Source organism: Nerophis lumbriciformis, linkage group LG30 (assembly GCF_033978685.3).
Source record: "Nerophis lumbriciformis linkage group LG30, RoL_Nlum_v2.1, whole genome shotgun sequence".
NCBI lineage: Eukaryota > Metazoa > Chordata > Actinopteri > Syngnathiformes > Syngnathidae > Nerophis > Nerophis lumbriciformis.
In genome coordinates, this window is record NC_084577.2 from 5,366,740 (window position 1) to 5,394,706 (window position 27,967).

The 27,967-nt window shown below is 39.6% G+C and overlaps 1 protein-coding gene across 2 annotated transcripts; it reads right to left on the reverse strand.

Annotated features, from left to right (window-relative positions):
* Positions 1-272: 272 nt before the first annotated feature.
* Positions 273-27,091, reverse strand: serpine2 (serpin peptidase inhibitor, clade E (nexin, plasminogen activator inhibitor type 1), member 2). 2 transcript variants are annotated; one of them, XM_061925431.1, is made up of 10 exons: positions 26,969-27,091; positions 26,811-26,893; positions 17,470-17,748; positions 17,171-17,398; positions 16,894-17,091; positions 7,629-7,827; positions 7,454-7,551; positions 6,166-6,252; positions 753-836; positions 273-619 (listed from the first exon to the last, which is right to left on the reverse strand). In XM_061925431.1, exons 3-10 carry the CDS (start codon positions 17,729-17,731, stop codon positions 582-584), a joined length of 1,194 nt encoding a protein of 397 aa, XP_061781415.1. In that variant the 5' UTR covers positions 17,732-17,748; positions 26,811-26,893; positions 26,969-27,091; the 3' UTR covers positions 273-581. The 2 variants fall into 2 exon arrangements, with proteins under 2 accessions (XP_061781415.1, XP_061781414.1); XM_061925430.2 differs by having other exon boundaries at positions 26,811-26,999.
* Positions 27,092-27,967: the final 876 nt, after the last annotated feature.

The window sequence follows — 27,967 nt, forward strand, 5'->3', positions numbered from 1 at the left end:
TAATGACTGTTGCGGCGTTTGGGCAACTTGGACCGCGCATGCAGCTACTGTAAATTTCTCCACTTCCTTAACGTCATTTCACTTTTTTTCTTTTTTTTTGACGCACTGCCAACAGAAGAGTAATTTGATATGAATGATGGCGGAGTTGGAAAGAGGTTGTTTAGAGATGACAAATGTAGATGTAAAAAAAAAGAAAAGAAAAAAAAAAAAGAGGTTGGACTCCAATGTTATCACTGACAAAAACTGCATTAGATGAGTTCATAAATGTGTATTTATTCCACTCAAATTAATCATAATCATTGCCATAACTTAACTGGAAATAAGAAGTCAAAACGAAAAATTAAATCACATATTTCACTCAAAACTTAAAACACACAAATGACATTCAAAGTCTATTAAAAACAAATTCCAGATGTACAAAAAAAAACATCTGGAAAACTGCAAAAAACATCTTCTAATTGTTATATGCTATGCATTAAAGCAACATAAAACGCAATAAAACTATCTACAGCAATGAATGTTTGTACGTGTTTGTTCATGCATAGCTGCTGGCCCGTGGCACCACCTCTGGGTCAGCGAACTCAAGGCTGATTAATTTGGCCCATGAAGAGGAGGGTACCTAAAGACAGAGGCAGAGAGGCATTAACATGACCAAGCAAGGATATTTTAAGGAAAACTGTCAAACATGAGTCATTAATCATCATCATCATCATCATTATCAACTAAATAAGAGGATAGACCACTTTCTGTACCGGTTGGGTTATGCCTGATGAGGAAGAGAAAGGGTCTGTCCACAGAAACCCAAGGAGGAGAGGACCGAGCCATCAAAATTGCAGCTGGAGACCAGAAAAAAAAAAAGAATTGTAGGATAAATGGTGACACTGAGAAAGAGTAGTTATCTCAGATTTGAGCACATTTTACCTATGGTAATAAAATTAGTCCCACTCCATTATAGAATGTGCATAAATATAAACAAATATCTTCTTAAAAAAAAAAAAAAAAAAACACTTTAAATTTAGATCTTTTATCTCAGAATCAGAATCAGAATCAGAATCAGCTTTATTGTCATTACGCAAGGTAACGAGATTGAGGCCATTCCATACAGTGCGATGTGTGTGCATGCTAGAAAAACAATGTGCAAATATATAAAAATTTAAAAAATGTAGAAGTGCAATGAATATGGTGTGAAATTAATATATACATGAAAAAAACAAAACAAAAACAGGGTGGTTGGTGGAATGGGTTATTGCACCGAAGAGAAGGCAGTTATGATGGACAATGGGGCAGTCCGTTCAGGATGGTTATGGCCCTGGGGAAGAAGCTGTTCTTTAGCCTGTTTGTTTTGGTTTTAATGCACCTGTAGCGCTTCCCAGAGGGCAGCAGGTGGAACAGGTCAGAGCCAGGGTGGGTGCTGTCTTTGATGATGGCACTGGCTCTGTTGAGGCAGCGGGAGGTGTAGATGTCCGTCAGAGAGGGGAGAGGGCGGCCGATGATCTTCTGAGCCGTCTTGACCACTCTTTGCAGCCTCTCCCTGTCTGCTGCAGTGCAGCTGCCGTACCATACCGTAATACAGTAGGTCAGCAGGCTCTCGATGGACGAGCGGTAGAAGGTCAGCAGCAGGTCAGGCTTCAGGTTGTACTTTCCGAGGACTCTAAGGAAGTGTAGCCGCTGCTGAGCCTTCTTGATGATTGATGTGGTGTTGACTGTCCAGGAGAAGTCATTAGAGATGTGGACTCCAAGGTACCTGAAGGTGTGGACCCTCTCTACACGCTCGCCGTTGATGTAGAGGGGGGCAGGGTCGGTGCTGCTCCTCCTGAAGTCGACGATGATCTCTCTGGTCTTGCTGGTGTTGAGAGCGAGGTTGTTCTCCGAAGACCAGGCCGTCAGCTTCAGGACCTCCTCTCTGTAGGCAGCCTCGTCACCCCTGGAGATGAGCCCGACCACTGTGGTATCGTCGGCAAACTTGACGGTAAGGTTGTCACTGTGGGCCGGACTGCAGTCATGGGTGTAAAGGCAGTAGAGGAGGGGGCTCAGCACACAGCCATGTGGGGAGCCGATGCTCAGCGTGCGGGAGGATGAGAGGTGCGGGCCAAGTCTCACATTCTGGGGTCGGTCCGTTAGGAAGTCCCTTATCCAGGCGTTTGTGAGAGGGGGGAGGCCAAGAGTGTCCAGTTTATTGCATAGTCTGTCCGGGATTATTGTATTGAAGGCAGAGCTATAGTCCACAGAGAGCATCCGGACATAGCTCTGCTGCTGCTCCAGGTGGTTCAGAGCAGAGTGGAGAGCAACAGCGATGGCGTCCTCTGTGGACCTGTTCGCCCGGTATGCGAACTGGTGGGCGTCGAAGTCTGGAGGGATATGGTCCTTGATGTGCTGGAGAACAAGTCGCTCGAAGCACTTCATGATTACCGGAGTGAGGGCCACTGGTCGGTAATCATTCAGGCTGGTGATGGGAGACTTCTTCGGCACCGGGATTATTGTAGATGACTTCAGGCAGGATGGGATGACTGCCTGAGCCAGGGAGAGGTTGAAGATCCTGGTGAGGGGGGGAGCGAGCTGGTGGGCGCACGTCCTGAGCACCTTTCCAGGTACTCCGTCTGGTCCGGTAGCCTTCCTGGGGTTCACAGCCAGGAGCACTCGTCTGACACTGTGCTCCTGTACAGTGAGTGGAGTGGCGCCGGAGCCCGGTGGGGGCGGGGGCAGGGCTGGAGCAGATGAGTGTCGCTGGGGGGTTTCGAAACGGGCAAAGAAACAGTTAAGCTCCTCTGCCAGTGTCGCACTCTGATCCGCAGTTGTCATATTGCAGCCTCTGAAGTTCGTGATGTCATGAATGCCCCGCCACACCTCCCGTGAGTTTTTGCTGGACAGATGGGACTCTATGCACCTCCTGTGGTCCGCCTTTGCTTTTTTAATCCCTCTCTTCAGGTCGGCTCTAGCAACACTGTACAGTGCCCTGTCCCCTGACCTGAAGGCTGCGTCGCGGGCCCTGAGGAGTGTGCGGACCTGGCTGGTCATCCAGGGTTTCTTGTTGGGGTAAACCCGGATGGTTTTTTCCACAGTCACATTCCCGATGCAGAACTTTATGTAGCCCAGCACCGTTCCTGTGGCTGTCTCCAGCTCCTGTTGTTGGAAGAGGTCCCAGTCTGTGTGTTGGAAGCAGTCCTGAAGTTTGGGGAGTGCATCGTCAGGCCACTCTTCAATCTTACTTGAATTTAAAAAAATGTACCATAAGATAGTTTTTTTGAGGTAATATAACTAATATATTAGCTTTATTATTTAAATTAAATCAAAAATAATGAAGTGCTGAAATGGCAGATTGTATCATTTTAAGTACTGTAAATTTTAGTACAGTATTACAAAACATGTAGATTGATCTAAAATCATAAATGAACTGGTAAAAAAAAATGTACGAATAAAAAAAACCTTAACTTTACAAATTTAATTTTGCTTAGATTTCATTTTAAATATTGGCAAAATAAAGATTGTATCATTTTAAGTACTGTATATTTTAGTACAGTATTACTTAAAACATGTGTATTGATCTAAAATCATAAATGAACTGTAAGAAAAAAATGTGTGAATAAAAAAACCCTTACCATTAGATATTTAATTTTGCTTAGATTTCATTTTAAATATTGGTAAAATATTGTATCATTTTAAGTACTGTATATTTTAGTACAGTATTACTTTAACATGTATATCGATCTAAAATCATTAAATGAACTGGTAAAAAAAAAAGTGTGAATAAAAAAAACAATTCACTTTAATTTTGCTTAGATTTAATTTTTAAATATCGGTAAAATAAATATTTTGTTTAAAAGTATAAATGCAAAACGATATTACATTTCTTTAAATAAGTAAATACCCCTGCAAACCAAAACAATTTGTTTTGACCATTTAGGACCCCTAAAAACCCTTTTTTACTGACTGGCTTTAAAACCCAGTAGAAGACTTGGAACGCTTTGAACTGCCCTTTATTGTTGTAAAGAGGTCATTATATGATTTGTCTTTCACATTTAAAACACCTACATAAGATGTAATAGTGGTTATTTGGAAACATTTTGCATATATCTTTATACTTTACAGACCATCTTCAAGCCGCTTCCTGACCGTCTCTTGAGAATGCGCCATTTTTCTGGCGGTCTTATTACGTGCCTCCACGTTGATAGTGTCTTCTCCCCGTTTGCAATGTTGTAGATTTTAGTGCTTCCCTTTCGATTCTAATGACAGACATGAGTTAAAACTATACGGTACCTTGTATTAGAAATGGCAAGCGGAGGATGCATGTGCATGTATGTGGCAGTCTGCCCCGCAACAAGAGGATAAAGAAAAGAACTGGCGCAAACTTTTCAGGTAAACCTCTACCACAGGGGTCACCAACGCGGTGGCCGCGGGCACCAGGTAGCCCGTAAGGACCAGATGAGTAGCCCGCTGGCCTGTTCTAAAAATAGCTCAAATAGCAGCACTTACCAGTGAGCTGCCTCTATTTTTTAAATTCTATTTATTTACTAGCAAGCTGGTCTCGCTTTGCTCGACATTTTTAATTCTAGAGAGACACAACTCAAATAGAATTTGAAAATCCAAGAAAATATTTTAAAGACTTGGTCTTCACTAACTGACAAAGAAACAGATAACAGATTTTGTGTCCAGTTCAAAGTGTGACATGATTTATTTAAAAATTTGAGAGTTGACTTTTGTATTTTACATGAGTTATTATTTGTACAAACATGGTGCAAAGTAATTCATGATTTGTTAAAAAATGTTAGTGGCTAGCTAGTTAAAATGGGATATTGTGATTTCACAAGACTGTCTTAGAAGTGATAATTTGAAAATGTTCAAATTGAAAAATGTGCAATAAGAGAAAATATAAAAATTAAGTTTTGCATATTGATATTTATCTGTTTCTATATATATTTATTGTGAGAAATCATTAAGATGATCAGTGTTTCCACAAAGATAAATATAATTAATTATTAATAATAACATAGAGTTAAAGATAAATTGAGCAAATTGGCTATTTCTGGCAATTTATTTAAGTGTGTATCAAACTGGTAGCCCTTTGCATTAATCAGTACCCAAGAAGTAGCTCTTGGTTTCAAAAAGGTTGGTGACCCCTGCTCTACCATATATTGAAATATCCGCTTATATCACTACTGGGAAAAACCACAGAAACTGGGCAATTTCCAAACCACTCGTTTGGAAGACGTATGAAAGAAGGCAACTCCAGATTTATTTTATTAATATCGCCGCAGTGCCTCCCTGGTTTAATTTCCAACTTTCAGGAGTTACGCACATCCTAAATACAAAACAAAACAGGTACCAATAGGTAAGAAAAGTTGTTTTTGTATAATAGGTCCCTTTTACCTTTCTTTTATATATTGTTTACCTTTGTTTCATATATTTTTTACCATTGTTTAAAATGATGTGTTTTCATCTTATGCCTTTGCTTTTCTATAGTTTTACTCATTTGTGGTGTACAACCCTTTATCAATTGTGGTTGTTTGTAAAGGGCTTCATAATTAATGTTGGTATGGTAAAATGAAATGCAGATAATTTTTCATATTTTAAGAAAAATATCTCAGATTTAGTAGATATTAGAAACATTAAGAACTTGCATGTGAATAATTAAATCTATAGCCAATCAACAATATTTACATTACATGTAAATTATAGTTCAAACAAATCAGAGCTGTTATGAGCCCGTAGACCTGAAGAAAATATACACCCATGGGATTACCCCTACAATATAATGAGATTTTATTCCACCCCATTTCACTATTTGTGAGCTCAAAAGATAATGTGATTGAATGTTAAATCAGTAAACTTACAGATTGACTCAGGATGCAATTCTCTCATTTTCAGCAGCAGCTGTATTATACTTTTCTTGTAATATACTTTTCTTTCTATAAAATAATTTCATACTCACCATATTCCTATTCCGACCTTTTTGTACGCACAGTTGCCATGGTGAATGGTAGTATCAGGGCTCAATTGGTGATGGCTTTATTGTGAAATGGCACACTTTTAAACTCGTGAACATACTCACGCTTGATTTACTCAGACCAGCTGTTTTGGAACCCAAAACTCTGTTCAGTTTTCAAGAGTTAGCTAAATTGTTCTGGAATGGACCCAGGTAAGTTTTCAAGTGAACTAACAACAACTCACTGGTGGCAGCTGATGCTGTCGTCCCATCTTCATCCATCACTATTTTGGCTTTCTGAAGGGCCTTCGAGACATACACTGGCTCTGAACCTACAAACACACTGCTGTTAATTCCACAATGTACACAGACATTAAATACAAAATAATACATTGAATATCATTTCATCTGCTAAAATGCAGTGACGCGCAATCAGTTGCGGCCTCACACTTCATTGTGAGACGGATAGATCAATATATTAATTAGTTTCGATTCTGAAGGTAGTATCAGTATTGAATTGAACAATTAATGAAATGATTTTCAATCCTTTAACATTTTCCACCACTTATTTTTGCTTGTGTTTATATTGTTTTGTTGTTGATATTGCTATTGTTATATAATTATTTTATATTGTTTGTTTTTTGCCTAAAATATTTGTCCTGTTATTTTATTCTGACTAAAAACATGAACAAATTAAAAGCGAAAATTACAAAAATGATTCAACAATATTGAAAATGTTGTACAAAGTATTACTGGCAAAGATTGCATCGGTTTCAGACATTAAGGAACATCATAAGTTGAAATTTGAACAATATCCAAAAAGGAGTACCGGTAGGTAGAAGCAAAGCTTATTTAATACAACCCTTTCTCAAACTCTTGGCTACTGATAATTCATTCTCACTATGCGTTTGACATGTTAAAATTAATTATTGTTTCACATTGTCATTAACAAATTTGTTACCTGCTGTGTTTTGATGTCAACATTTTAATTTAGCGAGAGGGAGGAAAAGAGCATCTGTAACAATAGATATACACATTTAGGACTCATCCTTGGGTCTGTATTTACTCATTCAATGCATAACAAAAGGAGCAGTATTCCTCAACCTTGTCAGCATTTCGCCAATGTTAGTAGAAAGATTATATACCATTAACAGTCTACAGACTGAAATGATTTAATGTAAGTAAGTGACATCATGACTCTTGCTAATCATATAATAAACTGCAAAGAAAAGTTATAAGGTGAAGTAGACAGCTAGTTGCTAAAATGAATGAATGAAATAACATATGCAAATATGTCTGTGTCCAATCCCAATTCATACCACCTGGTGGCACTGCTGCACCTTTTCCACCAATTCTGAGAGAAAGGAATGAGTTGTTTGCCTTTCACACTGGATATCTACAAACATGACGTCAGTCATACTGGCGCTCGGCAGTAAACAGCTAACAATCCCATCATATTTTCGAGCCTCAATCATGTTTATATAATGGACATCACTTCATATTTGGGATAGGAGTGACTGGGATTCCACTCACTCAGGTGCCTGAAGTCAGCTTTGTCTTGACTGAACATGTCTGTGAGACCCAGCACTGACAGGGGGGCCTTCAAATCTACCTCAGCATCTGCAGTGAACCTCGAGACAAACAACAGTCATTTGTCACGTTCACTTGAGGCAAGTTACAACTCCTGTTCCAGTATAATTTTACTTACTTGGGGATGAGTAGACGCACTTTTCTCATGTGCATTAGTTTATTCCAACTCTGCACTGTGGCCGTGTTGATATGTGGGATGACGTCGGACAGGGGCGTGTCTTCCTCGGTGGGCAGGACAATGAGCATGCTGATTGTGTTGCCGCGATAGGGCATTTCAATCACCCAATAATTCACTTCTTGCGGCGTGGTGGCAATGCCTAATAGAATAAAGAAATATTTACTTCCATATTAAACTGGTATGCATGGCAATAAGGGAAGTACAGAGAGAAACACTACGTTGAGTGCAGTGTAGTATAATCAGTGCACAAAACATTTAAATTTCAGTATTTGACATGCAGCATAATTTACTATTTAACTTTGTATGTCTGCAAATGGTGTTAACAGGCTGGGGCCCATTTTGTGCCCACCGTCTCAGCATATACTAAAAATAAAATTAATTCTGAGATATATTACACTAATTTGCTATGTCGCCTATAACAAAGCTGAGATGGTGAGGTTTTGTTTATATAGTTTAGCACAGTGTTTAACCATGGGGCCGGGCCCATTGTTGGGCTGCCAAAAATATCAGTTTCTCAGCTGGCGGTACTCAGTTGTAATACACTTTCCCACCACTTGTGGCAGTAACAACAATATCAAAACATCCATCCACCCATTTACTACAGAAGGAAGAAATCTAAAGCTAAAGTCATAGAAGTTTCTGAAGCGCAAAAAATATGACTTCTGCATTTTCATTTAATTTCTATTTTCAGCTTATTTAAGAAACATTATTTATTATTATTTTAGTTAGAATTTTTTAGCACTATGTAATTGTAAGTACATTTTGAGACATTTAATTGACAGCTTATTTAAGAAATGTATTTTTAATTTGGTTAGAATTTATTCATTTTAGCACTGCGTAATTTTTTGTTGAAAAAAAATCTGTTTTTACAAGTACCTTCTCTTGCAGTATATTTAATTACCGGTAGTATTTATTTTTGTAATCAACCTGACTTTGATTAAAGAACATATTTGTAATTAACACATGCTTTCATATCATTTGACAATGTTGTGAACTGAAAATAGGTTCAATATAATTATTGAAAATGACTAGAAGAGTAAGATAACTAATTCAGTGTTAATATTTGAGTGGGTCCTGGGCCCCTGTTATGGAAAAGTTGGACCCCGAAGTCAAAAGGGTTAAGAACCCCTGGTTTAGCATATATAGACCAACATTAAAAATGTATAAAAATTTGACCCCCACCACTCTTTTTTTTTTTTTTCGACACAGACCTCAGTGGAAAAATTTGGACACCACTAATATAAATGCTTTTTGATTCCCCTAATCAATTTTTAATTGGAATCATTTCCAAAACATTGTTGGATTAAGATGTTATGCTGTGACATAACCAAAGACCTTGAAACATGGTATATTTTATAATCATATTGGTGGATGTATGCATTCTCCTCTGCAACCTTGCTAAAGTGTCCACCCCACAAATCAAAGCAATGCCTCAGGATTTTTGTTTTGTCAGAAAAAGTATCAACAGAAGGTCACCCAAAAAAATAAACAAGTGTAGCATACAAAATATACTTCATGATACTGAACTCAGACAAAATATTTAGTCTAGTGGGTAAGGTCAGGTTTTATGCGGAGAACTTGTGCTTTGTTAAATGAAGTGACTAAATCATTTAACAGGATAAAGACATACTTTAAGACCAACACAAAGAGTGCTATCTGTTTAACACTAATTCGCGATGCATAAAAAATGTTAAAATTGGTTGCCGGTCGCCATTATATTAAATGTAGACAAATGTACTTAGCATACATAAATTGTTGACAGATCCTAATCCACCACATGTGATGGTGACACCACTTGTCCAGAAGCTTGACATATCGATTACTGGCATTAAGGTCATTTTCCGAGATGTACCTGGAAATGACATCTCTGACCATCAACCCTGTGCGATCGACTATTGTATGTCATGGGTGTGCGAAGTGCGGCTGTGGGGGTCATTTGTTGTCAGCGGTTTGTTTTTGATTTTCCCACATTGTAAAAAACACAATGTAAAAAATTTAAGAGGAAAAAAATGGAGCAAAAAGGCACAATGTCTTTAAATGTGTGTAGACTTTTTTTGTAGCCTTTTTACAAAATAAAATATCAAAGCATCCTTTGATTTTTCAGTACAGGTGCTCAAATAGGTTTGAACACCCTTGCAGTATCTAAATTAAGAAAAAACGTTTTAAAAGTCACGAACCCTCATTGTGTATCTCTTCATTGAATCATTTTCTCCTGTGTTTAAGACGACTGCTAAGCTTCTTTAACGTACCCCTCTCCACTACGAGCACCTTTTTTTAAATTTTTACTTTTAGGTTTAAAATGCCTAATGAATTGTGTTTGTTGCCTCAAGGAGTTACACTTGGCGTATATGGATTTTTTATGTATATGGATTCTGATATGTGCAGAAAATTTATCTGATGTCAATATTTAATATACTTGGCCAGAAGGGTTAGGGTTGATCGTTAGCTCAATAGCGAGAGCTGTATGTTTAAACAGGTGCAGGAATTCTTGTAGGTCGCAAGTTACTAGGCCTTTCATGAAACTGAGAACAAGAGGCAAATTGAATCCTCTCATGAAATCAACAGACGGCTCAGAGCTTATTCTGCAGCAGACAGCCAAAAAACATCTGCTAGTATCAGAATCTTTAGTCCTGAATCCTGTGACGATGTCATTAGTCTGGACTGCAAGAAGATAAAAGAGCAACTGTAGCCCAGATGCTAGAGTGGAATGTGCAGCACAAAGTGACTTGATCAACATGCTCACATAAATCAATAAGTCGTGTATAATTAATAAATAACATTATGTGATGAATGTGGGAACGTATTTCCGAAGGCACATTATCAGACAATAAATCCAAAATGGATGCCCGACGTCTTCAAAGTCACAGCTTACATTAGCGGACAAATGCCGAATGTTATCATCTAATTATGCCAACGTACACTACAGAAATGTTACTTTTATTCTACGTAGAGTTCTTTCGTCCGCATTTTTACCTGGTTTACTGAAAACAGACCAGAAAAAAAGTATACCTGCCACAAATATAAGCGTTTGTGTTTTCAAACCACAAATTCTCACATACATTTACACAAACTCCCCTACGATACTAAGCAATGCAAGATTAGGACCCCTTCTTTTAATTGTATGGTTATTTTTAACATTGTGTCACCTATTAGTGGGTGTGGAGAAGTGTTTTAAGTTGATAACAAAAGTGTTGCAGTGCTCTGTAATTTTGCTACTTCTTACTGGCGACTTATAAGTTTTACATGACATTTTGTTTACACTTGAGTAGTACACATAATAGCGGAAGCATTTGGCTTTAAAGATAAATAGTACGAGTTTTTGTTTTATTTTACCATGTATGTTAATTTGATTAATTCCTAAGCTCCTTGGCTGAAACATGTTTTCCTCCTTTCTTGAAGTGTCCACAGGTTTGGTTTTGTTAATTAGTTTATTTTATTTTATTTGACGATATATTCTTATTTTGAATACAACTGTAATATGGCTTGTAAATCAACAAAGTAAAATCAATGGTCTTTGAGTCATTGATAAATACTTTTGTGAAATTATGATGTGTATTTGAGTGCCGTGTTCTATCCCGTTTTTGATGGGGATAAAGGAGTGTTGGAAAAGGTTTTTTGCAATGTTTTTGTGGGTGACAGGATTCATCCTTTGTAAATTTATATATTCTGACTCATTTTGCAGATACTCGCAGAATCAATGTTCAGTTTTCCATGGGTCCCTGTTTTCCCTGTTGACGTTATTTTGGAGCCCTCAATACGCCCTATGATTGACGTTTTAAATGTCTTTCATTCTGCTTAGACAGTTAGCGGCAAAGTGATTAAAATGTACCACATACCTCAAATATGAATGCAGAAGTTGGCCAAATGTGCATTTAAAGTCACAGGTGCACCCTCCTCAAATATATTACGTTAATGTTTTAAAAGGTCAATAAAGTCCCTTATAACTTGTATTGATGCCATCATATCCAAGTCATTTAGAGTGAAATGTAAGAATGCTCATTCCAGCCAGCAATGAGGCAATGACTGAGCTGAAGCCAAATATTATGCTTTACTGAAAAAAATACATTATGACATGAATCTAGTATGGTGTTGTGTAAGTAAAGCACTCCATCCATCCATTTTCTACCTCGCCATGCTAAAATCACCCTTGACATATAAATATAGATCACCGGTGGGAGTATAATATTCCACCGAGGGCTTGACAATACAACTGGAGGTGGTATCTCTAAGTAATGTGTTCTTTATAACCAAACACAACCAAATTATTGTCAATGAGGTTTGTCAATACCTGCAGGTTGAACTTTTCGGATTACAAAATTCCAGATTTTTCAAAAGAAAATGGTTCACAGTGGAATTACATTGCAGTAGTGAAGTGAAGTGAATTATATTTATATAGCGCTTTTCTCTAGTGACTCAAAGCGCTTTACATAGTGAAACCCAATATCTAAGTTACATTTAAACCAGTGTGGGTGGCACTGGGATCAGGTGGGTAAAGTGTCTTGCCCAAGGACACAACGGCAGTGACTAGGATGGCGGAAGCAGGAATCGAACCTGCAACCCTCAAGTTACTGACTATGCCGCCCCAGTAAAACAGGGATGTAATGATAAATGGTAAGAATAATCACCGCAGTAAAACTCACAACGGTTAATATTCCCATCCATCCATTTTCTACCGCTTGTCCCTTTTTGGGGTCGCGGGGGGTGCTGGAGCCTATCTCAGCTGCATTCGGGTGGAAGGCGGGGTACACCCTGGACAAGTCGCCACCTCATCGCAGGGCCAACACAGAAACAGACATTAACACTCACATTCAATATTACCATTTTTAATTAAAATTATCGAGAAAATTTTGATAAATGCATTTTTGTATGCTCACGGACTGACAAGCTTGACGTCTTTCCCTATTAAGAAACGACATAACCCAATCTAAACTCATGTGGGCACATTGATGTCTGAGCAACTAAGATATTACATTTTGCACATTTAACCTACAACCTTTGCTTTCTTAAACAGAGTGATCGATATACATTGGGTACAGAAAATATTCAGACCCCTTTACATTTTTCCACTCTGCTTGCAGCTTTTTGCTAAAATTAAAAAAAAGGTATTGTATTTCTCATTAATGTACACTCAGCACCCCAGCTTGACAGAAAAAAACAAAAATGCAGAATTTTTTGCAAAGGTATTAAAAAAGAATAACTAAAATATCACCTGGTCATAAGTATTCAGACCCTTTGCTCAATATTGAGTAGAAGCATCCTTTTGAGTTAGTACAGTCATCAGTCTTCTTGGGAATTATACAAGTTTTTTACACCTGGATTTAGGGATCCTCTGCCAGTCTTCTAAGCAGATCCTCTCTAGTTGTGTCAGGTTGGATCGTGAACATTGGTGGACAGCATTTTTCAGGTCTCTCCAGAGATGCTCAATTTAGTTTAAGTCAGGGCTCTGGTTGAGCCAGTCAAAAACGGTCAGAGTTGTTCCGAAGCCACTCCTTTGTTATTTTAGGTGTGTGCTTAGAGTCATTGTCTTGTTGGAAGGTGGACATGTGGCCCAGTCTGAAGTCCTGAGCATTCTGAAACAGGTTTTCTTACAGGATATCTCTGTACTTGGCCGCATTCATCTTTCCTTCACTTGCAACCAGTCGTCCTGTCCTGTCCTGTCCCTGCAGCTGAAAAACACCCCCATAGCATGATGCTGCCACCATGTTTCACTATTGGGATTGTATTGGGCAGGTGATAAGCATTGCCTGGTTTTCTCCACACATACCGCTTAGAATTAACACCAAAAGGTTCAGTCTTGGTCTCATCAGACCAGAAAATCTAATTTCTCATAGTCTGGGAGGTATTTGTTTTTTGGCAAACTATGCAGACTTTAATGTCTTGCACTGAGGAGAGGCTTCCGTTGGGAGGGCTGCAGTGATAGTTGACTTTGTGGAATTTTCTCCCATCTCCCTTCTGCATCTCTGGAGCTCAGCCACAGTAATCGTTGGGTTCTTCTTCACCTCTCTTACCAAGGCTCTTCTCTCAGGATTGCTTAGTTTGGCTGGACAGCCAAGTTTAAGAAGAGTTGTGGTCGTCCCAAACTTCTTCCATTTAAGAATCATGGAGGCCACTGTGCTCTTAGGAACCTTGAGTGTTGCATAAATTATTTTGTTACTTTGATCAGATCTGTGCCTTGCCACAATTCTGTATGAACTCCTTGGGCAGTTCCTTTAACCTCATGATTCTTATTTGCTCTGACATGCACTGTGAGCTGTAAGTTCTGATATAGACAGGTGTTTGCCTTTCCTAATCAAGTCCAATCAGTTTAATTAAAAACAGCTGGACTCCTGAAGGAGCAGAACCATCTCAAAAGGGATCAAAAGAAATGGAGAGCATGCGAGTTAAATATGAGTGTCACAGCAAAGGGTCTGAATACATATGACCATGTAATATTTCAGTGTAAATTTGCAAACATTTATACATTTGTTTTTTTATGTCAGGAAGGGGTGCACAGTGTACATTGTTAAATAAAAAATAAAAATAAATTATTTTAGCAAATGGCCGCAATGTAACAAAAGGTGAACATTTTAAAGGGGTGTGAATACTTTCCGTAACCACGGTATACTCAGAGGAATACAATGATGTTTAGGATCACTTAACAGAATAAGATTAGGCCGCCGCAAAGCCCTCCAGAATAAATATTAGATTGTATTTGTTACGCACTTATATAATCTTAAAGTGCTACAGTACAAACAAATGTAAAACAATAGAAGCATAGCCATTAAAAACAGATAAAACACTAAGATTAAAACACAATCAATGAACAATTAGAAATGCAAAACATGCACAATAGTGGGTTTTCTAATAGTGTTTCATTATTTCAGTTATTTAAAAAAATTACTTGGTCAAACGATTTTAATGTGAAGTTATTAATTACTTTGTGAACACATACTGCAATAAAAATGATAACTCAGCCTGTTATAGTCACAATAACCGTGATATGATATTTTCATATCATTACATTTCTACCGTGAATAGAACAAAGTGGTGATGGACACATCATCTTTGGACATGCTCATATTAATGTTTTCAGAAATGCAGTTGAATAAATTTAAGTCGACGCTTCTCCAGTTGTCGAGCCTAATGACGACATAAGCGGTTGCTGACAAGCTTTTTTTAACCTTCGTATCTCGTATTTGCACAAATACGGACATGTTGAACTATGTCAGTGTAAAATTGTGATGTGTTTTGACTTTATTTTACTTCATAAACATTTAAACATGTTTCAAAACCTTCAAATGTAATACAAGCGCAAATCTTTCTGCAGTTAGCCTAAAATATAAAAAACTATTTAAATGGGTTCATTTTGTTACAGATGGCAAACATGCACAGCGAGCATTTTTGTTCACCGCGAAAACTGTACTTAGTAAGCAAAGTGTTGAAAAAAAATTATTTTTTACAAATATGAAGCGCTAAAATATATTGTGTTAAGAGCAATATATCCATAATTGCAGTATTGTCATACTGAGTTACTGTTTTCGTGAGCAATATCCTATTGTATCGTAAGGTACCCTGAGTTTCTCAGCCCTACGTTGTAGTCGGGATTCTACGAATGTTATGATACAACTAAATGCTTTGCAAAAGAAACATTTCACATTGTTGCAAATACGCAACAAATTCAACACATTGCTGCCGTATATATGTCTTTTATTAATTACAAACAATCCCCAAATGTGATTTGGTTAAGTTAAAAATAATCATGTATCCAAATTTTGCCCGAATGTGTTGTTTCGTTTGACCCGCCAAAGGGTGGCTTCCCAAATGTAATACATATTCAGCAAGGCTAACTGGTTGCCATCAATGACAATACCTTATAGAGATGTTCTGAACACGGACTTATGCTGCCGATTTCATCGGAATCATCTGTATTAATGTACATTTTTCAATATCAGCACAATATTTTAACAAGTTCTTTAATTTCTTTAATGACATACAATTGTTTGCGTAAAACAGTCAATAGTACTCAATAATGAACACAAAACTACTATTACTCATTGAAATCCTTTTTGTCCTCAAAGTCCAGGGAGTTATCCCCTGAATTTGTGGAGTTACAAAACAACTAAAAACATTTGGTAGAAAATTTAAATATCAATCTAAACACTCCAGTATTGATCATATATTGATAACCCTTGGTATCGATCCACACTCTTACATGACTGGCTGCAACAATGCTGACACACCAACAGCTGCATTTCTCTAGACTTAAAATCAATTTACTTTGTCAATAAATTTCCGGTTAAAACCTGCTTATTTCCTGCAGTAACCAGCTTCCATCTACATTTTTTGTTAAACTTTACTAAGCACTTATTTCTGTTGTTGTTTCGAGCTACATAGCTTAGCATATAGCTTAGTTATGAGCCTGCCTGCTACTGGTTTGCTCTCAGTGGGTAATATGTTTAGCTTTGTCTTAATACTTGATAAAGCTACTTGATAAAGATACATAATACATTAAGAAATTCAGTTTATTTACTGTTATGTTAAAGTTAAAGTACCAATGATTGTCACACACACACTAAGTGTGGCGAAATTATTCTCTGCATTTGACCCATCACCCTTGATCATCCCCTGGGAGGTGAGCGGAGCAGTGAGCAGCAGCGGTGGCCGTGCCCGGGAATCATTTTTGGTGATTCAACCCCCCAATTGGAGGTGAACACTGATTATTATTAAGCTAAGGGAGCCGCTCCACATTGTTTATGGAAATACACAATTAGTGGTTAGCTTGTCATTCGGAGGACTAAAAAAAATACTATTTTTGCCAGTGGGGGTCGGTTGGGGTTGGTGACTGCCATTGAAAGGCATTAAGCGGCAACGGCGATCACATATTTTTTCCAGGAAATGGGCCGATCGATCAGTACATCCCTGCGGTATGGGACTTAACTTCTTACTCATGGTGCAGGGAAAAATCCCTGTGTTGGCCCGCCCCATTGGCACTCTTTCACTTTGGACCTTTAAGCTAAAACGCGCCGGCCGAGGTGCGATCCCAGCCCCTATGCCACTGGGACACCTTCCTGTTACATCTACCCCCTGACCTTCATTCCCTGTGTCACTATTTTTCGTCAGTACCTCCCCCATCCCCACGCTGCGTTCGTCCCAAGCCGAAGCTAAGCACCCTTACCCTCTCCCGAAGTCCGGAGGTCTGGCCAACTCTGGTGTATAAAGGACTTACCAGTATTGAAAACCGATAGCTGAGACATTGTAGGAACTTTGTACACATTTCCATTGCCCCCGGTGAAGGGCCTCATCTTAGTGTCCTCAGGCTGGAAACGGGACTTCCATAGGCCTTTGAAGTAAATGGCGTTGGCAACGACCAAGCGGGTTAGGGCAGAATCCAGTACATCAGCTCTGACCAGTTTGCTAATGTGACCTGAAAGAATAATTCATAATAATTAACACAGGAACAATTCAAAAATCGTCTATGTAAAATAAAAATAAAAACTTCCTACCTTTGGTTTTATTGCTGACCCAGGCATTGATCTTATCTGCTGCCCTCTGGGGATCACTGAAGTCCATGGTCTTGCTCTCAGCCCGGAAGTTAGCTTTGTTGGTGTCAACAAAGCTCCTCTCCAAGGGGAAGCCTTCCTGGCTGAACATGGCGTTGGCAATGAGAACCACATCCTGGTTGGACTTGGCAGTCAATGTCTTGTGCAGTTTCTTCAACATCCTGTACGGTCCTGTACAAAACAAGCAAAGCTCTTATTTGTGTTGGCGAGATCAGCTCATATTTAGACTTAATATACATCACCATTTTTCTTGTAACGGAGCGCAGTCAGGATTTGTTTGCGGGTTCGCCCATGACCTCCTGGCAGCAGCATGCCAAGGATAGAAGCGACTCCATGGGGAGAAATTACAACATTCTCCAGTGGTTTGGAGCGGGCTACTTGCTGGAACACCTGGATCCCAAAATCGGAGCCTCGTTTGCCGCTAGATGGAGCCTGGGACAGTGCACCTGTATGGCTGCACAGGGTCCCCAGTGCATACAGACAGAATAACACCAGGTACCTCATCCTGATTTTAACAGCACCTTAAATGATACACATGAATGTAGCAGTGACACACGAGCAGCACAGTATTTCTAAAAACATTTTCTATGTACGCAGTTGAATTGAGCGTTTGCGTGATGCATGACAGTTAACCACAATAAATGTTTGCTCTTTTGCTTATCTTAAGATAACATTACCTTTATTGCCAGTTCTAGCAATGCTAGCTTGTTCAACTGTTTTAACCCACTAATGCTAGGGATATTTTGATCAAGGTTTTATGCCGCCGATTCCAATACTGATATCAGCCGAAACCAATACGATACCGATCACATGTACAATTTATTTATGTTAAGTGCTATTTATTGACAATTTGACAATATCAACAGTAACACAATATTTAAACTAGTTCTTTAATAGCAAAACAAAGTCAATAGTACACAATAACTAAATAAAAGTAAAACTACCCTCTAATATCCATCTAAATGCATTGGTTTTTGCCCTGAAAGTCCTCCAGTGTCTAGGGAATTACTCCTTTAAATTGTAAATATTAAAAACAAAAAAGTATTGTAAGAAAATAACGAGGTGGCGACTTGTCCAGGGTGTACCCCGCCAACCGCCCGAATGCAGCTGAGATAGGCTACAGCACCCCCCGCGACCCCGAAAGGGACAAGCGGTAGAAGATGGATGGATGGAATATTAACTTAATCATTCTAGTATTGATCTACTACCCTTGGTATCGACACCTCAAATTTTTGGATCAATCTGCCGTTTTACGTGTCGTATACTGACAGTGACAATGTTAACACAGTTGTTATATTATCAAGTTGTTATATCATCCATTTGCTAGACTTTCTAAGGTAAAGTCCTTCGATCTACACTTCTTAAACTTTACTCGATTAGCATAGCTATTAGCATGCATGCTCCTGGCTTGCGCTCAGTGTGTAACATGTTTAGCCTCGCCCTTCAGTGATAATGATACTTTAAAATGTTTAGCCTCATCCTTTAATGATAATGGTACTTTAAAATACTAAGAAAGGCAGTTTATTTGCAGTAATGGGAAATATTATCATCAGATTAGGGGAACGACTCCCTACTGTGTGTAGAGACAAATTAGCTGCTAGCTGAGTCAGCTGGTGGACTACAAATACCGGTAAATACAATATTAGCCAGAAGGGATCTGCGTTTATGATTGGCATTAAAAGTCATTAATCGTGACTGGATCACATATATTTTCACAAAAACGGCCGATACTTATCGGTGGGCGATTGAGCAGTACATCACGAATTAGACGTTTTTTTTTAACACAATTAACATAGAATAAAATAAATAAAAAACAAAAAAACAAGGGGCCAAATAAGTTTGCCATTGGCAGGTTAAAAAAATGAGTGAGGGCCCCTAAAAACTTATCAAGTCTTACTCCTACACTTTGCATGAATAATCAATAATTCAATAATTTGCTTGGGCCCACACAAACACAGTGACGAAACGCAAACCCCAAAAAGCAGAGTTTCACACGAATTCAGTCATTAATTGTATACACCGCTTGTCCTCATTAGGGCCACCGGTAAGATGGAGTCTATCCCAGATGACTTTGGGCAAAAGACGGGGCTGACTGCGCCAGTAAATCAGTTGTTTCTTTTCATCACAACTTTAACATGATTACCACTTCCATTCATACCCTACTCAATGCTCATTAGGTATACAGCATTTGTAACTAATAAAAAGGGGATTAAACTTGAAAATCTGGACATGTCATACTAGTTGACAGCTGTAGTTCTTTGTATTATTAATGATAGCGTTGATGTGAATGTATACATTTCTAAAACAACATTACCATTGCGATATGAAAATGGCACAACTGCCCCCTTCATTCAACATACATAATTTTGAGTTATGTCAATTACGTGATACTTAATTTGTACCATAATGGTACAAATTATGTAACGCGGGCTCTATCTAGTGGTATGGCAAATAATCACTTGAAAAAAGTATAGTGTTGTGTTACTGTTGAAACTGTGTGTAATGTTACAGTGGCCAAAATATTAAAAATACTTCTTTAATAAAACTGATTTCTTGTTTTTCATTAAATTCTTAGTCCTACTACGCTACTGTATGTTAATGTTTGTACACTAAATTGGCATTAGTGTGTGAATGTGAGTGTGAATGGTTGTCTGCAATGTCAATGTGTCCGTTTCCACAGTCTGTGGTAAATTCCGTTGCCGTTCCGGATCCATGCGCAAAATATACGCAGAGCTTCTATTTTTGCCGTTCTCCGCAATACGGCGGATCAATTCACCTAAAATCAGCTTGTGTTGGACAGGAAGTCATGCACAAACACAAAATAAATTATCCGGTTGACTTTCAAAATAAAATATGCCATCTTCAAGGTGGCTCATATTATACACTTTGGATTGCTCCCATTAGCGGCCAACAAGAAGGAGACGATTTTTGAATTTAGAATGCCATCCATCCATCCATCCATCTTCTTCCGCTTATCCGAGGTCGGGTCGCGGGGGCAGCAGCCTAAGCAGGGAAGCCCAGACTTCCCTCTCCCCAGCCACTTCGTCCAGCTCCTCCCGGGGGATCCCGAGGCGTTCCCAGGCCAGCCGGGAGACATAGTCTTCCCAACGTGTCCTGGGTCTTCCTCGTGGCCTCCTACCGGTCGGACATGCCCTAAACACCTCCTTAGGGAGGCGCTCGGGTGGCATCCTGACCAGATGCCCGAACCACCTCATCTGGCTCCTCTCGATGCGGAGGAGCAGCGGTTTTACTTTGAGCTCCCCCCGGATGACAGAGCTTCTCACCCTATCTCTAAGGGAGAGCCCCGCCACCCGGCGGAGGAAACTCATTTCGGCCGCGTGTACCCGTGATCTTGTCCTTTCGGTCATAACCCAAAGCTCATGACCATAGGTGAGGATGGGAACGTAGATCGACCGGTAAATTGAGAGCTTTGCCTTCCGGCTCAGCTCCTTCTTCACCACAACGGATCGATACAGCGTCCGCATTACTGAAAACGCCGCACCGATCCGCCTGTCGATCTCACGATCCACTCTTCCCTCACTCGTGAACAAGACTCCGAGGTACTTGAACTCCTCCACTTGGGGCAAGATCTCCTCCCCAACCCGGAGATGGCACTCCACCCTTTTCCGGGCGAGAACCATGGACTCGGACTTGGAGGTGCTGATTCTCATCCCAGTCGCTTCACACTCAGCTGCGAACCGATCCAGTGAGAGCTGAAGATCCTGGCCAGATGAAGCCATCAGGACCAAATCATCTGCAAAAAGCAGAGACCTAATCCTGCAGCCACCAAACCGGATCCCCTCAACGCCTTGACTGCGCCTAGAAATTCTGTCCATAAAAGTTATGAACAGAATCGGTGACAAAGGGCAGCCTTGGCGGAGTCCAACCCTCACCGGAAACGTGTCCGACTTACTGCCGGCAATGCGAACCAAGCTCTGACACTGATCATACAGGGAGCGGACCGCCACAATCAGACAGTCCGAAACCCCATACTCTGAGCACTCCCCACAGGACTTCCCGAGGGACACGGTCGAATGCCTTCTCCAAGTCCACAAAGCACATGTAGACTGGTTGGGCAAACTCCCATGCACCCTCAAGGACCCTGCCGAGAGTATAGAGCTGGTCCACAGTTCCACGACCAGGACGAAAACCACACTGTTCCTCCTGAATCCGAGGTTCGACTATCCGGCGTAGATTAGATAGTAATTTAGAATGCAAATAAAAAAAACTTTTGTCTTACATGATTGCGAAGGATAGGCAAAATTCCAAAAGTAGTGAAGTTCCCCCAAAAGATATGAAATAGTTCTGAAAATCTTTCAAATAAATGAAGCTGAAAGTGTGGTAAAGTAAAAAAAAAAAAAAAAAGGGAGGATAATTGGAATAAAGAAAGAAAAAGTAAGCAGTAATATAAAGTCCAGACAGGTGTAGGAGTAAATAAGAGGAGGCAATACAACTAGGAAAGAGGAATATATTATTACAAGAATGAGGTTATGACATAAATAATATAAATAGCTCATTGTAATTAATAGGGAAAGAGGTGGGAATCTGTGGGGGCTTTTAATGCACATTACAAATCTGCTTGCCAACCACCATTAAAAGAAGAAAGCAAGCGATTTTGGCGTCTCAAATTATCTTTCACATACAACAGCGCCAACTTTTAAAACCCACTCAACACTCTCCTGCTTACTAAAAGAAGGTAACTACCCAATTTTATTCACTGTTGATTCGCCGTTCCTCCTTGTGTTCCTAAGGTAATATGTACTGTTTTAATGGCTGATACAGTATAAGCCAACATTGTGCTGTATTTGTTGCAAAGATGTGCAACATTTACTTGCCTTTTTTCTTGGCCAGTTCACATTTGAAAAAGAGGCTCTAGTCTAACGTTAGTCCCAATGTGTGTGTGCGTGTGTGCGTGTGTGTGTGTGTGTGTGTGTGTGTGTGTGTGTGTGTGTGTGCGTGTCAGCTACAGACTTGTAAATTGAACCCCTCCCCCCCCAAAGCAGTGTTTCTCAAAAATGTACTTCAAGGTACTTCCCTAACTAATTGAATGGTTCTCAAAGTGAATTCCAGGGACTCTGCGGGTTCCTTTAGGGTTAAATTGACCCCTACACTCTGACAGTGTTAGGTCCATTCGGTTCCATTTGTACACTGTCAGAGTGTAAGGGTCAATTTAGCCCTCAAGGAACCCACAGAGTTCCTGGAATTCACTTTGAGAACCATTCAATCCAACAGTGGCCACAGTGCAGGGAGAGCAGCTGGAAGTGAGGACATGCGTCTTAAGGTATAAATCGGCGGTACAATAGGCCAAATTAATGTTAAAAAAGGCGCAAAAAATGTAAACGCATCATGACTAAAATCTCCCTCTTGCCATTTTCTGAAACTTGGCAGCCCTAGAATCATGCTTTCCCTCCCTCTCTTGTCTATAGTGCCTTTTTAAGATGCTCAAGTCCCGGGATCAACATTAAAGATGTATACATTGACAACACTTTTGCCTATTTTCAGCAACTTTGTAATACATTTTCACTCTTTAAAAAAACACTTTTTAAAATATGTATACAGATCTGCAGTTTTGTTCGTAATGTTTTCAAATTTACCAACTGACAGAATTTTAGATGTGTTTTGATACCACTTCCAACTTTAAAAGAATCAATTACACATATTTATAGCCAAATGTTTATTTTACGCCCTGAGTCTCTGACTTCAATTAAGTCACTTTGGGAGAGTGACTTGGGTATGTGTCTGAGAATAGCAGGACAGAGATCTTAAGCAGAGTTCATAAGTCCTCTATTTGTGCAAGACCCAGCCTTATTCAATGCAACCTAATACATCACACTTATTATACCAAGGTCCGATTAGCGAAGATGTATGATTAAAAAAAAAAAAAAAGGATTACATTTATATAGCGCTTTTCTGTCAACTAGACACAAAGTGTTTGCAGAGAAGTGAGAACCCATTATTCATTCACTCCATATTCATATATTGGTGGTAAGCTACATTTGTGGCCACAGCTGCCCTGGGGTAGACTGCCGGAAGCGTGGCTGCCAATTTTCACCTACGGCCCCTCCGACCACCACCAGACATTCAAACATTCATACACCAGCCTGAGCGACACTGGGAACAAGGGTGAAGTGTCTTGCCCAAAAACACAACGGCAGTGACTTTGATGGAAGGGGCGGGGCCCGATCCTGGAACCCTCAAGTTGCTGGCACGGGCGCTCTACACATGGCGTCCGCAAATGACGATGGCATATCTGTGTTATGTGATCAGTGTCAATAGGCTCTAGCTAATTTAATACATATGTTTTGGCTCTGTCCATTCGGACAATTTGAAAATACTTGGTAAATATCCAAGTCACAAAATGGTAATGGAGTATTGTTGGCGCTTTTTAAAAAAATGTTTATTCGGTTTTATGGGCGGAATAGAGGAACTCCCAGAACAGACTTTTATTTACGAGTTAGAATGCATTAGAAAAAAATACATCCATCGTCATGTCTTTCATAAAGATTGTGAACAGGCAAAATTTAAAAATAAAAGTGCATTTCCCCTTTAAATATAGTCATCCCACTGACACCGTAATCTTGTATTTTTGGAGTTATGCATTAATTTATTAATGTGTCATCTAAGGCTAAAAAGGTATTTTTGTCAATATACATCATTACAAAAATGACAATACTGAAAAAACTGATAGATGTTGATAGTCCAACTCCTAATTACTGGAAGGCAGCATCTCCTAAAGATGTTCTTTATTTTTTCAAACTGGAGAAGATTAGGCTGAAATTGTATGGTTGTTCTGCAAAGTTTCAAAAACTGTAGGGCGCTTTTCTGAAATATGTAGGAGAGACTGATTTCCAAATTAAACCCGATTAAAACAATTAAAATGCGGTTTGTTGGTGAGCCATCTGTGTGCTTGTTGGTTGTTATATCTCTCTGGGGCCGTTCAGGAATGCAGCGGGCTGTGCTTTTATGTTGATATACTTATTTTATTGTATTTATTTTCCCTAATTAACTTATTCAATTATTATTATGATTTTTTATTTTTTAACTTTACTTGTTGAGGGGAATCATTCGATTTATTACCGACCATTCCTGTCAGTTGTTTGTGGCTGAAAACCCAAAAAAAAAAAAAAAAAGACTTTGAATGTTAGCTTGGTGTTATAAGTGATTTAATTTATTCTATTTTTCATAATATGCCAAGAGTCAATTATAAAGAAAGCTGCAAACCCAAAATGGCCCCCGTACCGCACTTTGGATACCCCTTAGAGATGCGCGGATAGGCAATTTATCTCATCCGCAACCGCGTCAGAAAGTCGTCATCCATCCGCCATCCACCCGATGTAACGTTTGATCAAAACTGCATCCGCCCGCCATCCGCCCGTTGTTATATATCTAATATTAATTTAAAAAAAAAAAAAGGGTGAAAACTACGCGAATTGCACCTTGTGCAGACAAAATGTTTCGATCGGACACGGAGGAATTAGCGATGTAAAAGACCACGTTGGGACAAAAAAACACAAGTCTAATGCCGTTGCTAGCGATACAAGTGGAAAACTTTCAACGTTTTTCGTCGCCCAAACAGATTCTTTGGATGTGATAAATGCCGAAGTTTTATTTACGGAGGCAATAATTGAGCATGGATTTCCAATCGCACTGGCTGATCACATGGGACAGTTAATAATGTAATGCAACCTTTAAAAATCATTACGCGGTGATCGCGATCCCAAAAATAAACTTTTCTTGCATGATAATGTCCAGAAAATTTCGCTTTATATTACTATAGAGTCCTTTTAACGAATGAGTTTGATGGTTTATCACAAACCTTAAATGAAATTCCATGGCCACCGTCCTGCTCTCTATATCAACCAGGGTGAGCCCCACCCCTTTCGTGAGCGCACTGTGCGCGGAGTGACCCCTGTTACGCGCCCCCGGCAACAGGGGTGGCAAGCAGGTAAGCTGCGCGGGCGGAGCGCGCGGAGTGACCCATGTTACGAGCCCCCGGCCACGGGGGTGGCGGGCAGGTAAGCTGCTTACCTGCTGCGCGTGACGCCGGCCGCGGCGAAAGCGGACGAGGCGGGGTGTCGGTGCGGTGGGCGCGGTAGTGACCCTGGACGTGCGTCGGGCCCTTCTCGCGGATCGCCTCAGCTACGGCTCCCGGTGGGGCCCTCTCGGGGGAAGGGGCCTCGGTCCCGGACCCCGGCGAGGCGTCCCTTCTCCGCTCCGTAAAAGTGTCCATCTCTTTTCTTTTTTTTTCTTCTGTTGTGGCATATGCTGCAGGTGCCTGCTCGTTTTTCGTATGTGGGTAACAACATTTAACTATGTATATATATTTCCGAATTGGTTTAACTGCCACCCGCAAAAAAACAAACAAAAAAAACAAAAACAAAAAAAATATCTAATTAATCCGCCCGACCCGACCCGCGAGCGGATAAAATCTTATTTTTTTTAATTTCATCCGCCCGATCCGCGGACTCCGCGGTTGTGTCCGCAAACCGCGCATCTCTAATACCCCTGATTTACAGCTTAAGCTAATTTTAAGTATCTTGAGAGCACCACATTCTTTAAAAAAAAATGTTTTGGTTTTTTTGGGCAGAATAGAGGAACTCCCATTGGCCCCGCTGGAAGCAGACTTTTATTTACGAGTTAGAATGCATTAGCAAAAAATACATCCATCATCATGGCTTTCATAATGATTGTGAATGACAGGCAAAATAAAATTTAAAAAAGTGCAGTTCCCCTTTAAATATAGACATCCCACTGACACCGCAATCTTGTATTGTTGGAGATATGCATTAATTTAGTAATGTGTCATCTAAGGCTAAAAAGGTATTTTTGTCTATATACATCATAACAAAAATGACAACACTGAAAAAACAGAGATGATAGTCCAACTCTTAATTACTGGAAGGCACCAGCTCATAATGATGTTCTTTATTTTTTTCAAACTGGAGAAGATTAGGCTGAGATTGAATGGTTGTTCTGCAAAGTTTCAAAAACTGTGGGGCGCTTTTCTGAAATATGTAAGAGAGACCGATTTCCAAATTAAACCCGATTAAAACAATTAAAATGCGGTTTGTTGGTGAGCCTTCAATGTGCTTGTTGTTTGTTATATCTCTCTGGGGCCGTTCAGGAATGCAGCGGGCTGTGCTTTTATGTTGATATACTTGTTTTATTTTCCCTAATTAACGTATTCAATTATTACGATTTTTTTTTTTACCTTACTTGTTGGGGGGAAGCATTCGATTTATTACCAACCATTCCGGTCAGTTGTTTGTGGCTGAAAACCCAATAAACAAACGTTTAAAAAAAAAAAAAAAATACTTTAAATGTTAGCTTGGTGTTATAAGTGATTTCATTTATTCTATTTTTTATAATATGCCAAGAGTCAATTATAAAGCAAGCTGCGAACCCAAAATGGCCCCCGAATCGCACTTTGGACACCCCTGATTTACAGCTTAAGCTAATGTTAAATATCTTGAGAGCACCACATGCTAAAAATGTGACTACAGATTACACTGTAGTGAATAAAAAAAGATGATAGGAAGTTAATATACGTGAAAATACAGAAACCAACACGACGTCCGCTTACTTTTACTATGACCTGCAGACGCTTGTTCCTCTTCTCTCAGGTGAACGTGGAACTTCTCTCTTCGCCAAACGTACAACTTCTCCCTGTGCCGGTCACACAAGAAATAGAGAAAAGGCACAATTTAAATGTTCGTCATTCCAGAAAGACGAGAAACTGACCAGCGCCGTTTAAGTCAACTTTTTAACAGACTCAACTCCTCCTCCGACGCAAACACAAGAACGTGCAGAGGACCTCCGTTAAGTGAACGCTTCACCGCCCACTTCCGGTAACTCTTCAAAATAAAACCAACAAATACAGTAGTCGTTCGTGGTTACTGTATTTTTTATGAGTCGGTTTTATTTTCAAAATAATTGACGTACACAATTTGATGTCAATGAAAGTTAAGTAAAACAAAAACAGTAGGTATTCCTAATTTTTCAAACTTGACAACTTTAAAATAAACATTTGGTACAATACATTTTAACATAAAGGAAAGCATTTTTATATATTTTTCTGGGAAAGGAAAGTTACCAAGAAAGTAATTAAATTCCAGACACAAGGACAATCTGTTTGCCTCATAAATGATATTTCCCTACTTGGATTAATTATTTATTAAATTACATCAAAACAAATTGCAGTATACACTATATTGCCAAAAGTATTTGGCCACCCATCCAAATGATCAGAATCAGGTGTCCTAATCACTTGGCCCGGCCACAGGTGTATACAATCAAGCACTTAGGCATGAAGACTGTTTCTACAAACATTTGTGAAAGAATGGGCCGTTCTCAGTGATTTCCAGCGTGGAACTGTCATATGATGCCACCTGTGCAACAAATCCAGTCGTGAAATTTCCTCGCTCCTAAAGATTCCAAAGTCAACTGTCGGCTTTATTATAAGAAAATGGAAGAGTTTGGGAACAACAGCAACTCAGCCACCAAGTGGTAGGCCACGTAAACTGACAGAGAGGGGTCAGCAGATGCTGAAGCGCATAGTGCAAATACTTTCTGCACAGTCAATTGCTACAGAGCTCCAAACTTCATGTGACCTTCCAATTAGCCCACGTACAGTACGCAGAGAGCTTCATGGAATGGGTTTCCATGGCCGAGCAGCTGTATCTAAGCCATACATCACCAAGTCCAATGCAAAGCGTGGGATGCAGTGGTGTAAAGCACGTC

Excerpts from the sequence above, each read along its gene's own strand:
- serpine2 (XM_061925431.1), bottom strand. The coding sequence starts at position 17,731 with ATGAGGTACCTGGTGTTATTCTGTCTGTATGCACTGGGGACCCTGTGC. Across the intron at positions 17,399-17,469 it reads GCTCCGTTACAAGAAAAATG|GACCGTACAGGATGTTGAAG; the intron begins GTGATGTATATT and ends TGTTTTGTACAG. Across the intron at positions 6,253-7,453 it reads AGCTGACTTCAGGCACCTGA|GTTCAGAGCCAGTGTATGTC; the intron begins GTGAGTGGAATC and ends GTGTGTTTGTAG.